This window comes from Dermacentor silvarum, chromosome 3 (genome assembly GCF_013339745.2).
Source record: "Dermacentor silvarum isolate Dsil-2018 chromosome 3, BIME_Dsil_1.4, whole genome shotgun sequence".
Taxonomy (NCBI): Eukaryota; Metazoa; Arthropoda; class Arachnida; order Ixodida; family Ixodidae; genus Dermacentor; species Dermacentor silvarum.
The window spans coordinates 23,620,552-23,635,294 of record NC_051156.1 but is presented as its reverse complement, the minus strand read 5'-3'; the positions used below and the strand labels follow the sequence as shown (position 1 = coordinate 23,635,294).

General features: G+C 49.5%; 1 protein-coding gene across 3 annotated transcripts in view; it reads right to left on the bottom strand.

The window, feature by feature from the left end:
* Positions 1 to 14,743, bottom strand: part of LOC119445378 (general transcription factor 3C polypeptide 3) — a 501,836-nt gene that overhangs the window by 141,849 nt on the left and 345,244 nt on the right. For all 3 annotated transcript variants that reach the window (XM_049664501.1, XM_037709688.2, XM_049664502.1), the window contains exons 11-12: positions 11,786 to 12,026; positions 11,421 to 11,639 (exon numbers count right to left, since the gene is read on the bottom strand). In XM_049664501.1, the coding sequence (XP_049520458.1) occupies positions 11,421 to 11,639; positions 11,786 to 12,026 (460 nt within the window). The remainder of the gene's footprint in view (positions 1 to 11,420; positions 11,640 to 11,785; positions 12,027 to 14,743) is intronic.

Below are 14,743 nucleotides of genomic sequence, written 5' to 3'. Positions count from 1 at the left end.
CCCTACAGAGGTACACACAGATGCCAGCGGTGTTGGCCTTGGCGCTGTCCTCGCACAACGCAAGCCAGAGTTCCCTGAGTATATCGTTGCTTATGCCAGCCGAACGCTTACGAAAGCCGAGAATAATTACACCGTGACAGAAAAAGAATGCCTCGCGATCATCTGGGCTCTTACTAAGTTCCGGCCATATTTGTATGGCCGCTTATTTCATGTCATCACGGACCACCACGCACTATGTTGGCTGGCGTCATTGAAAGATCCATCCGGCCGTCTTGCACGTTGGGCACTTCGCCTGCAAGACTACGGCATCCGCGTACTCTACCGCAGCGGACGACACCACTCGGACACCGATGCCCTCTCGCGCTCTCCTTTGGCTAACAATGTATCTCGGTTGACTGTGTCTTCCACTGACCTTCTCACCATCGCTCCCGAGCAGTGCAAGGACCCCTGGATTGCGTCGATTATAGGCTGGCTCCCTGATCCATCAACCAGGTCAACAACCCACGAGTTGTGCCGTCAAGCTCACCATTTCATCATTCGCGACGACCTGTTTCACCTGCGCAATTACAGCTCCGACGGCCACCAGTGCTTGTTAGTAGTGCCTCACAGCCTGCATTCCGAAATATGTGCAGCTTTCCACGCCGATCCCCAGTGTGCCCACGCTGGCGTTTTCAAGACTTACCAGCGCCTTCAACAGCGGTACTACTGGCGAGGGGTGTACAGCTACGTTCAAAAGTTTGTACGCTCTTGTCCCGATTGCCAGCGGCGGAAATCTTCACCCCGGCTCTCGCCAGCTGGGCTGCAACCTTTACCTTGCCCCACCCGGCCTTTTGGGCGCGTCGGTATAGATTTGTACGGGCCCCTTCCAATGACATCGGCTGGAAACCGCTGGGCCATTGTGGCAGTTGACCACCTTACACGATATGCTCCCTTTTTCATCCCCGGGGTAATTGTAGTGAAGAAGAGGGACAATACAGTGGGGCATCCTTACCAGCGCTGTCTAGTGGGTCAGTCTCTCCAGCGCATCGCTCGGACTATGCCACTCGCGCTCGCAGTTCCCTGAACTGATCCAACGGTCAGCTCTAACGCTTGCATGCAATAAACGCCTTTACAATACCATTAATTCAAGTAGGCTTTCTAAAGTTAAGGAGCATATTTGTGTTAGGTGGTGCTAGCTGTAGCCATCTCTTTAGAAAAAGCAGTCTTTTTAGTGCAGAAACTGTCATGTAATCAAAATAATAATCAACGGTTACACGACTTTTTAAATATAGACAAGTCCCATTATAGTATTAAGCAATCCGCAGCAACAACTACCCGCCAGAAACAGTGTCATATCCTTGCTGATTACATATACCACACAGATGTCCTCAAATTCTCGTTTTTTCCCCCTGGCATCAGTGAATAGAATAATGTAACCCCCTCCAATATGACCTAGGTGTCATATTGTCACAAGACCTATTATAGGATTCTTATTTTGATTACATGACAGCTTCTGCAGTAAGAAGACGACTACAGCTAGCACCACCTAACACAAATTAACTGGCCTATAATACATTTATCAGAACCATCCCGAAATACACGAACACTGCTTGGTTTCCGTACACACACACAAAAAAAAACTAACCAACAAGCTGAAAGGAGTTCAAAGAAAAGTGCCTGGGGTCATTTTTAACATATTTAACCGAACAGATTCGTCTACAGGACTGCTTAAGGAGGCTGGATTACTAACCATAAAAAACCAAGTAATATTGGCACGCTTAAAGGTAATGTACCAACTGTTACACAACTACCTAAATATAGACAAGTCCCATTATAGTATTAAGCAATCCGCAGCAACAAGTACCTGCCAGAAACAGCGCTTGCTTATTACAGATACCACACAGATGTTCTCAAATTCTCGTTTTTTTTCCCCCTGGCGATCATAGAATCTAATAATGTGACCCCCTTCATTGCCAGTAGCACATCTTTAGCCCGTTTTAGTAATTACGCCTCACTTAGTGCAATAAAAATGACTGAATCAGCTGCTGTTGGACACAACAGAAGTTTTCTAATTGGAAGCTGCGTTCTCAATTTAAATTTCTAGACTGTTTAAACTAGTTTATCTATTTCGCCAGTAATCAGTACCCACGAATGGCTTTGGCGGCGGATGTAAGCTGATTACTGAGTGGCGCAAGTTTTGCAATGGTATATTTTATCAACTTTATTTAATAGCTTCTAATGCTAGCTGGGACACCCTGTACAAGAGAACGTTCCTGTTCTTGAAGTTGACCCAACAAAGTACAATGCCTGACACAACATGAAGAAGTGATCACGGTTCTGATCTTTATTAATGGTAAGGTAGCCATAACCATCAAAGCACTAACAGTACGGAAAGTGCTCATTCGTGGCACCAAGGTATCGTAAAATTCTGAGGCACTGTAAAAAATCTCAAATGTGAATGCCGAGTTCGCGCGCAATATATGGGGATGTGTATGCAAATGAGGTCCTGCTAAAGAAAATATGTAAGCCGCTTGGGCCCATTCATTCTCTATGTGAAAATAAGGAAATGCACTGGCAAACTGCATGACATCATGGGAAATAATAACTCCACTTAGAAATTTTGAGATGTCGAAGCACCACCTCATTTCCCATAAAAACACAAGGAAGCTGACAGCTTCCGGTAGAAGCAATTTCTTTTAGTAGTTACGGTATTTCCTGCACTTGAAAGTGAGCACTCTGAGGATGAGGCTTTGTTGCACACGCTATTACTATTTGACTCGCAGGCTTTCCACAATTGTGTCCAAGCTGGGGCTTGGAGAGATACGTCTGACAGCTGACCAACATGGGCTGTGCATCAAACACATGTAAGTACAGTAAAATCTTGTTAATTCGACCCCCGTTAATTCAGAATTTTGGTTAATTCAGACGCGGCGTCTAGTCCCATCCAAAATGTGCATTGTTCTATGACTGAAGACTCTTGTTAATTCGAACTCCCCACAAGGTAGGGTCGCGACAGGGATGTAGCAGCGAATTCCGCCGCGGCGGACTCGCACCCGAAATCGACGGCACACCCAAACAACTTCGAGATCGGGTCGTGGCCTCCGAGATTTAGAACGAGGTACGAGCGAGTTTTGCATCTTGGAGGCAAAAAAAACAAACACGTGGCGCCAGTTTACAACTGAAATGAAAGGCATTGCATCGCTACTGTCATCAGCGACGGGCAACCGACGGATTTGCTTTTTCTTTCTTCTGCATTGTTAGTTTTTGTTCGTTGTCTATTTCGTGCGGGTGTGCGTCACCACCGCGCAAGCGACGCCGGGATGGCTTCTTCGTTTCCTGCCCAAGCCCCTGGAGCGAAGGATTTGGCTGCTAAGGTGCAAATACTGAAGGCGTTGCAAGCGGGAGCATCCCGAAAAGAAGTGATGGAGAAGTTCCAGGTCAAGAAAAGCACGCTGAGCGAAAAGCACGTCAAGAACGAAGACGAAAGTATGCAAGCGTATGACGGCGACATGTTCGGAAACAAGAGGAAGAGGCTCAGAACGGCAGCGCACCCCAAACTAGAAGAAGCACTGTTGCGCTGGATCGCCGTCTCGCGTGCTGCGCAGTTTTCATCATCATCATCAACTTGTTTATTTCACCACGAGATACACAAGGTGAAAAGGGAGAGCCGGAAAAAAAGCCGAAATTTCATCGGCTTGACAGAGCTCCGGTCTCCCAGACAGGCACGGTAGCGGCTGGTGTACCAATATAATCACGTATAAAATGTTGATATACGAGTATTCTAAGCACAAGTATATGCAGATACTTTCATGTTATTGTATAGAAACTATAGTTATAATACAGTTGTGTGAATTGACTCGCAGTATACAATCACAATCTGTTATCTTGCATATTATGGTTTGACACAAACTCAATCACATATAGCATAAGAATGCAAAAGCAATATATATACACATATATACACATATATATACACATATATATATATACATACACATATGTACACTCACATATACATGTATAACAAGTTTCACAGAACTATACAATAAACACAAGTTACCATAAGGAAACGTTCTTTTTTTTTTAGAAATCGTTTTACATACTTGTAAATACATCTGCGCATCTATGTTAAAAAATAGAAAAAGATAATCTGCATAGGCTGCTGCTTTCGCGACAGATACCCGGCAACGTAGCCTAGGGCGTCATCACATCCTAGAAGTTTAGAAGTGCGAAGACGCCCTTTGCAGCATCCAGTTCACAACGCAAGCCCTGCCGCGCGGCCTGGGCACAATCGCTGCAGCGGAAACCTGGATGCTGGGGTTCATAGTTAAAAGTCTGAACGTATAAACACAACGAGAGTACATCATAAGCCCTGCGGAACTGTTAGATCATTTAACAATACACATCTATAAGAGCAGATCCAATATTTTAGTTTTGCTTAGAGATAACACATCAACATTTTGTTGGTTGAAATAGTTAAGCAGGGAAGGTAGTGTATGTTTAAGGCGTTGACAGCCATAATTAGTACGCGAGAAAGGGATCTGCCATGGTGCCTGGTGCCTGCCCTTGAGCGGCCCCCTTATCTGCGCACAGGCAGAGAAGTTCGCACTCAGCATGAACATTGACTCTTTCAATGCGTCGGAAGGGTGGTTTGACCGCTTCAAGAAGCGACACAGGCTGGTGTTCCGCAACGTGTGCGGTGAAAAAGGTGCCGTCAGCGAAAGCGTGGTGCATGACTGGCGGTCTTGACTTTCCGCACGCCTTTTTGCGTACGAGCCGTGCAACATTTTCAACGCTGACGAAACAGCGCTGTTTTATTGCGATAGCAATTATATGGAAACTTCAAGCAGATTTCTGCCGTCGCCGTCGTCGCCGTGAGGTTCCGCATAAAGTCCAAAGGCGATAAAATCATCGCCGCGTGCGATACGTGCGAGTGAAAGCGCGCGTGCACGCGTGGGACGCACATTATCTCGCAGAGCGAACGCACGGCGGAAAGCAAACGCGACTTCCGTGGCGCAAAACGCCGTGGTGGTATGGGAGGGAAGGAGGGCGACTGCGGCACCAAATGCGTATCTTGCAATCGGGCGCAAGGGGAACTGGCGACGCAATCTCCCACGTGAAAGGAGCAGAGCGGGAAGGCAGCGCGAGAGGGAGGGGGGGTCTTCAACTCTGCCAACAAATGCGTTCATGTACTTTGCGCTTTGCGCTTGGTTCTTTATTATATGTTTGCGCCCGTACGGGCTGCCGGTGTTGTCACGTGCGCCGTATCTTGCAAGCGATCTCCACACGGCTCTGACCTTTGTATGTGCTGTGCATTCGGCCGCTCAGTTTCTATTGAAGCGATACACTGCATGAACCTTCGCCCGCTGCGGCGGCTGCGCTTGCTGCCAGCGTTTTGACAGTGGTTGTCTGCGGTCATCGAGTGTGATCTATTCATGTGTGCTTGTGCGCGCTGACACCACGCTTCTTATTTCAGTTAGTAAGTGAATGTGTCCAAGTTTATGCAGCCGATAAAACTACTATTCCTACTCTGAATAGCTCTCTACTAATTTGCTACTGCAATTGATGCTTCGCCTTTCGGGCGAAACAGTGACATTTTTTCAAGGCTCTGCCTAATAAAGACAATCGCGTTTAAGGGGGACCTGTGCGTCGGCGGGAAACGCAGTAAAGAGCGGGCGACGGTTCTTCTGGCTGCGAACATGACCAGTACAGAGCGGCGGCCGCTGTTGGTGACAGTGAAGCCAAGATGTTTTAAGAAAATTAAGCAGCTGCCAGTCGACTACCACTTTAACCGAACGGCTTGGATGACCGCCGAAATATTTCAAGCCTGGCTGCGTCAGCTAGACCGCCGCTTTGCGGCCAAGACTCGGAAGGTGCTGTTCGTGCTGGACAACTGCAGTGCGCACACGAAGGTGTCCGGGCTCAAAAACATTGAACTTCTATTCCTGCCTCCGAATACAACGGCTTCCCTGCAGCCGATGGACCAGGGAATTATACAGTTTGTGAAAAGCCGCTATCGAAGGCAGGTACTCGAGCTATGTTGCTCTGCATGGAGGCAGGCAAGCAATGCGAGATAAGCCCACTCAGTGCAATCCATGTGCTCACGTACGTGTGGAACAACACGCCGCCTGAAGTAATCGCCAACTGCTTCAGGCACAGCGTTAACAGGCGCTACGTTAACATCATGCCAGCCGATGTGCCCCTGCGTGATTACTTCTCAATAGACAATGATGTTGCCGTCACCGGCATAGTGACAGACAGCGATATCGTCGCCGAGGTCATGGATGGGGAAGGGGAATCGGCGGACGAGGACCCCAATGATTCAGACGAGCATCCACGCACCACAATGTCTGAGGCTGCGCACGCGTTGACCGTTTTAAAAGACATCTGCATGGTTTCCTCGGACAGCGTGCACAGACTGAGTCATTTACAGGAACTTCGCAAAATTGTGATTTCCTCGCACATTTCCTCCGCGAAGCAAACCGCTATCACAGACTTCTTTAAGAAATGAAAGTCTGATGATGTCTGAATCATTTTTTAAGTGTTTTGGACGTACTCTCGATAATTCGGACCCTCGGTTAATTCGGACATTCTCTCCGGTCCCATGAAGTCCGAATTAACGGGGTTTTACTGTACATGGATCGAGTGCCGCTGGTTCAGTCTGGCTAGTGGCCCTTCAGCTTTCATCAACTGGAGGTGCTACGTTGTTCAGCATGTCTCTAATAATGGTACCGATTGCATCTCTGACATCTGGGCTCTACAAATAGGCGGTGTCCAAATCCCCACCTCATAGAGTGGCGCCCTATGGATTTAAAATGCGGATCTTAAAGGCTACGATTTTGCTCACTGAATGTGACAAAGCGATTTTGCTAGCCGGAAACACATCACACATGTTGCGTTTTGGACACCACCTGTTCGAGTGCTTGGTATTTTGGATCGAGAAATCATGCCCTCTGACAAGCAGACACCAAGTTGGGCTGGGTGCCCTAGTTAAAGAAAATTGATACATATCTCTGTGTACCTTCATTACATATCTACCTTCATTACAGGGTGAACAATGGAGACGGGGATGGCATATTGCTGCAGATAATGGTAGTTTAGCGAGTTGAAGAATACTAGTGCTGATATGCATCCAATTAGCTCTGCGCGTAGCATTCAAAAGAGGCTGCTAAAATCCATGTGCAGTGTTGACATACGCTGGGAGTAATTCGTTGCTTTTTTTTTGCAGGACGTTCGTGCTGGTACACTGGTTTCTGTGTTGGTACCGAAATTCTTCGGTACCAGCCCAGAAAAACAAATATCGGGATATTTGAATATCTGAATACTTGGATATTACATTAAAAACTCATTATTCAACCCTCGTTAATTCGGAAAGTCTGATAATTCGGACTCGTCATCTGGTCCTGGCAGGCCTATGCATTATTTATTGCAATCAAACTCCCATTAATTGACATATTTGGCCACACATTGGATCATTCGGACAACTCTCGGAGTTCAGCGAGTGCGGAGGGCCGCAAACGTGCGATACAAAAGAGCCAAATAAGCGTCCACCAAAAATGAAGCGGTTGAGTCCACATCACCATAATCAGCAGTGGAAATCGCACGTGATTGATAGCAACGCTTGAACGCTTCGTGGCTATTTGTGCTCTTCAAGTCTTTATTTTTGCATTTATCGCCACACAACAACATGTTGGCCACATGCCTTCATAACTGCATAGTCACTGTCCATGATCGCGTCAATAGCCCCTAAGATTTCGTCCAGAGCGGTTGCGGCACACGCTAGTTTCAATTTGATTCGGTCGATGGGTCGGCCACGTGCCTTCATAATTACATAGTTGCCAGCCATGACTGCGTCGATAGCGACTGCAGTTTCATTTGCAGTGGTTGCGGCAAACAGTTTTGACTCGACGCGTCCGTCGGCTGCATGCCTTCAAAACTGTGTAGTCACCATTCATTACCACGTCGATAGCAACTGCGTGGTCATGCTGGGATGGCAGTCACAAGGTTTTTCGCCTCTGTAAGCGCTAATCAGTCCCGAGATGGCGAGAATTGCATCTACCACACTGCATTTGTGCAAAATACACAGAATGTTCGTCGATTCATTCAGTAAATAAAAGCGTATTGACACAGTAAGCATTTCTTCATACCCTCGATAATTCGACATTCGGGCAATTTGGATTTTTCTGTCTCGTGAAATATGAATGAATGAGGTTTTACTGTATACCCAAATATTCAGGCAGCCGAACCGATTACTCCAGTTATTTGGTTTTTGAATTCGAACCAGTGAATAGAATAACTGGATAACTGGTTTTCCCGTGAGACCAGCTTGATGTTGCTGCACTAGTACAAAAAGCACCTTGCTGTCCACAATTTTCCAAACGCTGGCTGCTGACAAACATCTGTCTCCCTACACAATTCTCCTATCAGATAGAAAATGGGTCCAAGCGATATTTCTGCTGTTGTGGCCAGTCCCAAGTGCATCACTATCAGTGCAAAAGAATGGTTGCTATGCATTGGAGAAGAAAGACTAGTATGCACTGCTTCAAGAAAGACAACGACGAGTTGGTCGAAGCCTTGCGCCTGCATTGCCTGAGCTGTGTGACCTCTCGCTGCAGTGCTCTCCTCTCTGAGGGCTGCATTAATTAAACCAAAGCACCTCTTGACATTTGGTGGAGGTGCTGGGACCTTTACCGACCTGGAACTCTACAGCTGGCTTCTCCCTCCCGTTTCTGCCATGCCTGAGGACGAAGCCACACAGCCCGATCCTCCCCGGGCATCGCCTGTCATCTGCGCCGGTGCTATACGCCAACGAGATCCTCCTGTCTTCATCGGCACCGACGATCATAACGTCAAGGATTGGCTCTCATCATACAACCGCGTAAGTGCACATAACAAATGGAATGGCACAGCTAAACAGAATAACGTCATCTTCTATCTTTCTGGAATCGCTAACCTCTGGTTCCGGAATCTTGAATCCGACCTTTCCACCTGTACAGCATTTACGACTTGTTTCAAAGAAGGTTATGGTTGCCCAGCTGTGCGCAAGCTTCGCGCGGAACAACGCTTGCGTGGTTGCGCTCACCAAAGGGGTGAAAACTTCACGAGCTACATTGAAGATGTAGTTGACCTTTGCTGGCGCATTAATCCCACTATGCCAGAAACTGAAAAGATTATGAATGTCATGAAAGGCATCCAGGATGACGCCTTCCAGATGCTCTTGGCAAAAAATCCTCTAATGGTTGACCAGGTCAACACCCTGTGCCAGAGCTATGACGAGCTCCGCAAACAACGCCTTACTACGTGCCAAGCTGTTTCGTCCGTGTTCGTCCGTGTTCGTCTTGATGGAGACGAAAACGGATTCGAAACGTAAAGCGCGCTGAAGCTCTGGCGAATGGGAATAATGGCGAAGGGAAGCAAGAAGGGATGACGGCGTGCAGCAAGTTTCGACGGCGTGAAGAGAACTGTGGAATCGTAGAAAGCAGCACAGGAAACGGGCACAAGGTCAGAAGAGAAAGCAGGGATATCGGTGTCGGCGGCGACGAACACTCGAGCAGAAGATAGAGGCAAATCTTCAGAAAGACTGCCGTAAAATGGAGTCAGTGCCAGTTCTGCACGTGCACAATCAATAACTGCGTGATGAGATGAGAGGAAGTCCCATCCTAGAATGATGGCATGAGAGCAGCGGAGAAGAACAATCAACTCAATGTGATAGAAATTGTCTTGTATGGCAACTCAGACAGTGTATTTACCTAAGGGCTCAATGGCCTCATTGCTTGCTGTATGTAGTGAAATGGCAGAAAATGGCATAGTGACTTTTTGGAGCGTTCAGCGAAGCTCGTCGGCAATCACTGACGCGACAGCACCTGTGTCGACAAGGGTGTGAACGGCGATACCTTTGGCATAAACTTCAGTGACATCTTCAGGGAATAAATGAGGGCTCTAGCAGTTCAATGAGATCGCAGTTCTTGCTTCTGGAACTGCGGCTTGTAGTTTTCCTCTACAGCTGGAGGGCGATGGATAATGGGGGACAGCGAACGTCGATGGAGACCGATGAGGGTTGAAGGTTCTGGGAACAGGAGACGAAGAAGCGTTGTGCGGAACTGTTGGGTCATAGCGGGACTGGGATTCAGGAGCATTCCCGTGTGGTCTCGCAGTATCGGGAGGGTACCAACCCCGCTGACGGCAAAACCGTGCCACGTGACCGCCAGCAAAGCCACACGCGAAGCAGATGGGCCGGTTGTCTTGGGTACACCACGGATTGTGAAGAGGCGGCCCAGGTTGGGGAATGGTGGGAGAAGCATTTTTTAACTGTCGGTTAGGGCCAAAAGCGTACGTAGTGTGTTGTACAGTCGAATGTTAATAATTCGAACTCGAAGGGGCCCGAAAATTTGTTCGAATTAAAAAAAGGACTTATTTTTGACGTATTTGCGCACCATAGCGCTACGTACGAACGGTGCGAGTCCTGAAATATCGCAGCGCGCAAGCACATAGCGAGCGAGGGCCACGAAGCTGCCCACGCTGGCCAACGCTTGCATCCCGATAGCCCTCTTCCTTTTCACAACCACAATCTCTCTCTCTTGCATCATGATAAGGGCAGTGAACGAAACTTAAGGGAGCGGGCAGCGCCAGCATGGGCAACACGCACGCTTGGAGACCGTCAAAGGTGAGGGAGAAGGGCGGCAGGGAAGATCATTTGGCCTCGGCAACCCAGTCGCTTCGGTGGCTCCCCTCGCCCTCCCTCTCAACTCCCTCGTAGCTCCCTCACCTTCGACTGTCTCCGTGCGCGCCCGCCGCCATGCCGGCCCCGCCGCTCCCACCGGCCAGGCGCCAGCTTGGCCCGCTCCCTCAAGTTTTGTTTTCTGCCGTTGAAGCGAGCGTTGGTTGGCGTGGGCAGTTTTGTTGTGCAGACTGGGCCTCCACGTTGCTTCCCTCTGCGCCGCAGCACTCTGCGCCGCAGCATTGGCCGCCACGTCGGCATGTGCACGCGTGTTCCGGCGCAACGCAGAAATGGCGACTTTGCCATTTGAGAGAGTGACATTTTAGCCGCGGTATTTTTTTTAAAATTTCTCCGCGCGGCGTTGAGGGGTCTCTCCTAAGCTTTTGCTTTATGGTGGTGTCGGAGCAATGCTGGTCGGAGGCGCCGCCACGTGATTTGGCGTGCTGCTGAAAGCATTGTCGTTGCGCGGTTATGTTCGAATTAACCGTCGCAAATGCTTTCGCGTTCTAATTACCGAGCGTTTTCACCCATTGGAATATACATAACTTTGACGGGACCACAGTGTCAGTTCGAATTAACCGGAAGTTTGCATTAACGAAATTCGACTGTACAAAAAATGTGTGGACAGCACAAATCCGAAGTGATAGCAATCCTATCGAACACGTGTGACAACTGGAATGATAGGCATGTCATGCCCCTGGTACGGCTTGTGGAAAACACTTACGTCAGCGTCCCCCATGGCTCCTTGTTGGGGGGTGTCAGCTGACTCGAGGCAGGCAATGGCCCGATCCGTGAGCCCCTGGGCCAACAGCAACTGGCACAGGGCCAGGCGTGCCTGGGCATGCCCGGGTGCCAGCTCGCACGTGCGCTCGTATGCACCGGTTGCCTCCCGCAGGCGCCCCAACTGCTGCAGGCACTCCCCGTAACGCAGCCACACCGCCGCCTGAGGGAATGCGCAGCACACTTGCTCTTCCTCCTCTCCACACAGCTGCCAATGTACTTAGTGTATACGTGATCGGCAGAACAAGGTGTTTCGGAGTAAGTCTTTCAAGTTTGACACTCATCACGCTGATGCAGCAGATGACTAACCATTCCATAGTTGTGCGTGTCCACCAGTGCATGCAGCAAGGGCAGAGCCTCGAGGGGGCGCCCCACATCCATCAGTGCCTCGGCCACGTCCAGGAAAAGGTCGCCGGCCTCCTCCGGGTCCTGGTCATGCCGCAGCTGGTCCACCAGGTCACCCGTCAAGTGCTTGCCTCCTCCTAGGTGCACCAGGCACAGAACCAGCTTGGTACGCAGGTCCACGGGCATCTCCGCTGGCACCTCGCACCTGCCAACCAGCAGGGAGTTTGAGCATGGTCGAATCACGCGGCTCTTCCAATTGTTGAGCTCAGATGTGCTTTCTCTGACCCAGAGGCATCGAGCAAGGTACCCCTAAGCTTACACAACACTTTACCCTGCATTTGGTGAATGTGAGGACGAGGAAGGGCAGAGATTGCCGTATGTGCCACTAATGGCTGAGCAGAAATCTGAAGAAAACAAGACAAGAACCTTTGTTCTTTACGTGTACTCAGAGCACGATTTTTCCAAAGGTCTTGGCAACATTGTTAGAATTTCCTGCTCTGAAGCGCTTACCTTTAGGATAGCTTCAAAAGGGAGTCAAAAGAAAAATACTGATAATGCTAGGATTTCCTTTGCTATTACCTTCCAATCATTCCTTACTGTTCAATCCTGTGGATAACTTAGATGGAGGCCACTGACCAAGAGTGTGGGAATAGAATCACAACACTATGCGTGCCCCCAGTGCACTCTTCAGCAAAAGCATGTATGACAGCAACAGAGACAATGCTGTCGTACGATTGCCGCTGAGGACCATACCAATGAGGACTGCATCGCTTCGTTTTTGGACGCTAGCGCCGTTTTAGCTCTTTTGCGGCGCGCACTTGTGGTGCTCCGCGCCCCATCAGTTTTTTTTATTCCTCCGAAGTATAACATCAGTGCGCACGTACGCTATCGGCACCTACCCTATCTACAAACGGGAGAAATGCGCACGGTGGTAAGTTAGAGCCTCCGAGATTCAAGTGCGAAAGCTTAGGCGCGCTGCCCATGGCTGCCCGTTTTCGGAGATTGGGTGGCGACAAGCTGCTTGCGGATTTATTGCGCAGTTCGCGCGTTGCCGTTACGCACTGTGATGTGCTTTTTGACACTTGGGCATAGGTAATTGAGGTTCTGTGGATCAAGCGCACCTTGTGTTCGCCGTTTTCGCCACTTGGCAAGCGCGGGACCACGGAAAATTTATCAGTGGCTCGCGGAACCCCGAGCAGGGGCCTGCGGAACCCCCGGGTTCCGCGGAACCCACTTTGAGAACCCATGTGCTAGAGGGAAGTGTTTCTTTCTTTCTCTTTCGGCTTCCTGACACTCCAGGAGGACGTGGAGCACGGTAAGCCTCTCGCCACATCTACCACAGGTTGGAGGATCATTACCATTCAATAGAAAATTGTGGGTGCCGTACGTGTGTCCTATTCTGAGACGACAGAATAGGATATCAGTTCGCCGGGTTTTCGTTACGGAGGGCCAGTAACCTAACTGTGGCTTAATCAAATGAAGCTTATTGCTTGTTTCTGCATCCCACAAGCGTTGCCAGTGGCTTTGCAGTTTCTTTCGCAAGAAAGGTTTCAAATCTGTTGCAGGAACAGCAGCTGTACGGTTAATAGAGAGTGATGTGACTGATGTGGCCATTTGGTCGGCAAGAACATTGCCCTCGATGCCTCTATGCCCAGGCACCCAGCATATAATACCATGCTGGTTAGTTGCGTATGCTCTACAAAGAACAGAATAGAGCTCAATGAGAACAGGGTTTTTCTGTTTACAGGGTGACTTCAAGGCTTTTACGACGCTTTGGGAGTCTGTAAATACAATAGTTTTTTGAAGTTTTGATTTCTTTATATGCTTTACAGCTGACAATATTGCGTAGGCCTCAGCCGTAAAGATACTTGTTTCTGGGTGGAGTGCGCCGGATTCCGAGGACGGACGGACCGACGGCTGCATAAGATACACCGGAATGTGGTTTAGAAGCGTCTGTAAAATTCTGTGCACGAGTACAGTGAAAGCTCGATGATGAATATTCGTATTAGCCGAAATTCGTATCATCGAAACACAATTAAATCTACAGTCGAATCTCGATAATTCGAACTCGAAGGGGCCCGAAAATTTGTTCGAATTAAAAGGACGTATTTTTGAAGTATTCGTGCACCATAGCACGATGCACGAACGGTGCGAGTCGTGAAATATCGCGGCGCGCAAGCGCATAGCAAGCGCGGGCCACGAAACTGCCCATGCCGGCTAACGGTCGCTTCCCGATAACGGCAGAAAACGAAGCTTCAGGGAGCGGGCGGCGCGGGCACACGGGTGTACGCGGAGACCGGTGAGGGAGGAGGGCGGCATGGAAGCGGATTTGGCCGCGTCAACTCCGCCGCTTCGGTGGCTCCCCTCGCCCTCCCTCTCAACTCCCTTGTAGCTCTCTCAACTTCGACTCCGTGCGCGCCCGCCGCCGTGCTGGCGCCAGCTTATTTTAGCCGCTCCCTGAAGTTTCGTTTTCTGCCGTTATCGGGAAGCGAGCGTTTGTGGGCGTGAGCAGTTTCGTTGGCCTGACTGCGCCTCCGCCGCTGCTTCCCTCTGCGCTGCTGCCGCAGCATGCAAGATCAACATGTGACTAGAAAATACAGGAGAAGGGTTCACTGCCATTTTATCCGCGTGGCTGAGACGTCGGCACTAGTGTGTGCTAGGATACGGTTGTCTAGAACACTCTAGTCGGTACGTACACGCTTGTTCCGGCGCGATGCAGAAACGGCGACCTTGCAATTTGAGAGAAGGTGAAATTTCCGCCGCGGGTTCTTTTTTTATTTTTTTTCCTCGTTCCTTCGCGCGCGGCATTGAGGGGTCTCTCCTGAGCTTTTGCTCTATGGCGGTGTCGGAGCAATGCCGGTCGGAGGCGCCGCCGCGTGATTTGGCGCGCTGCTAAGAGCATTGTCGGTGCGCGGTATGTTC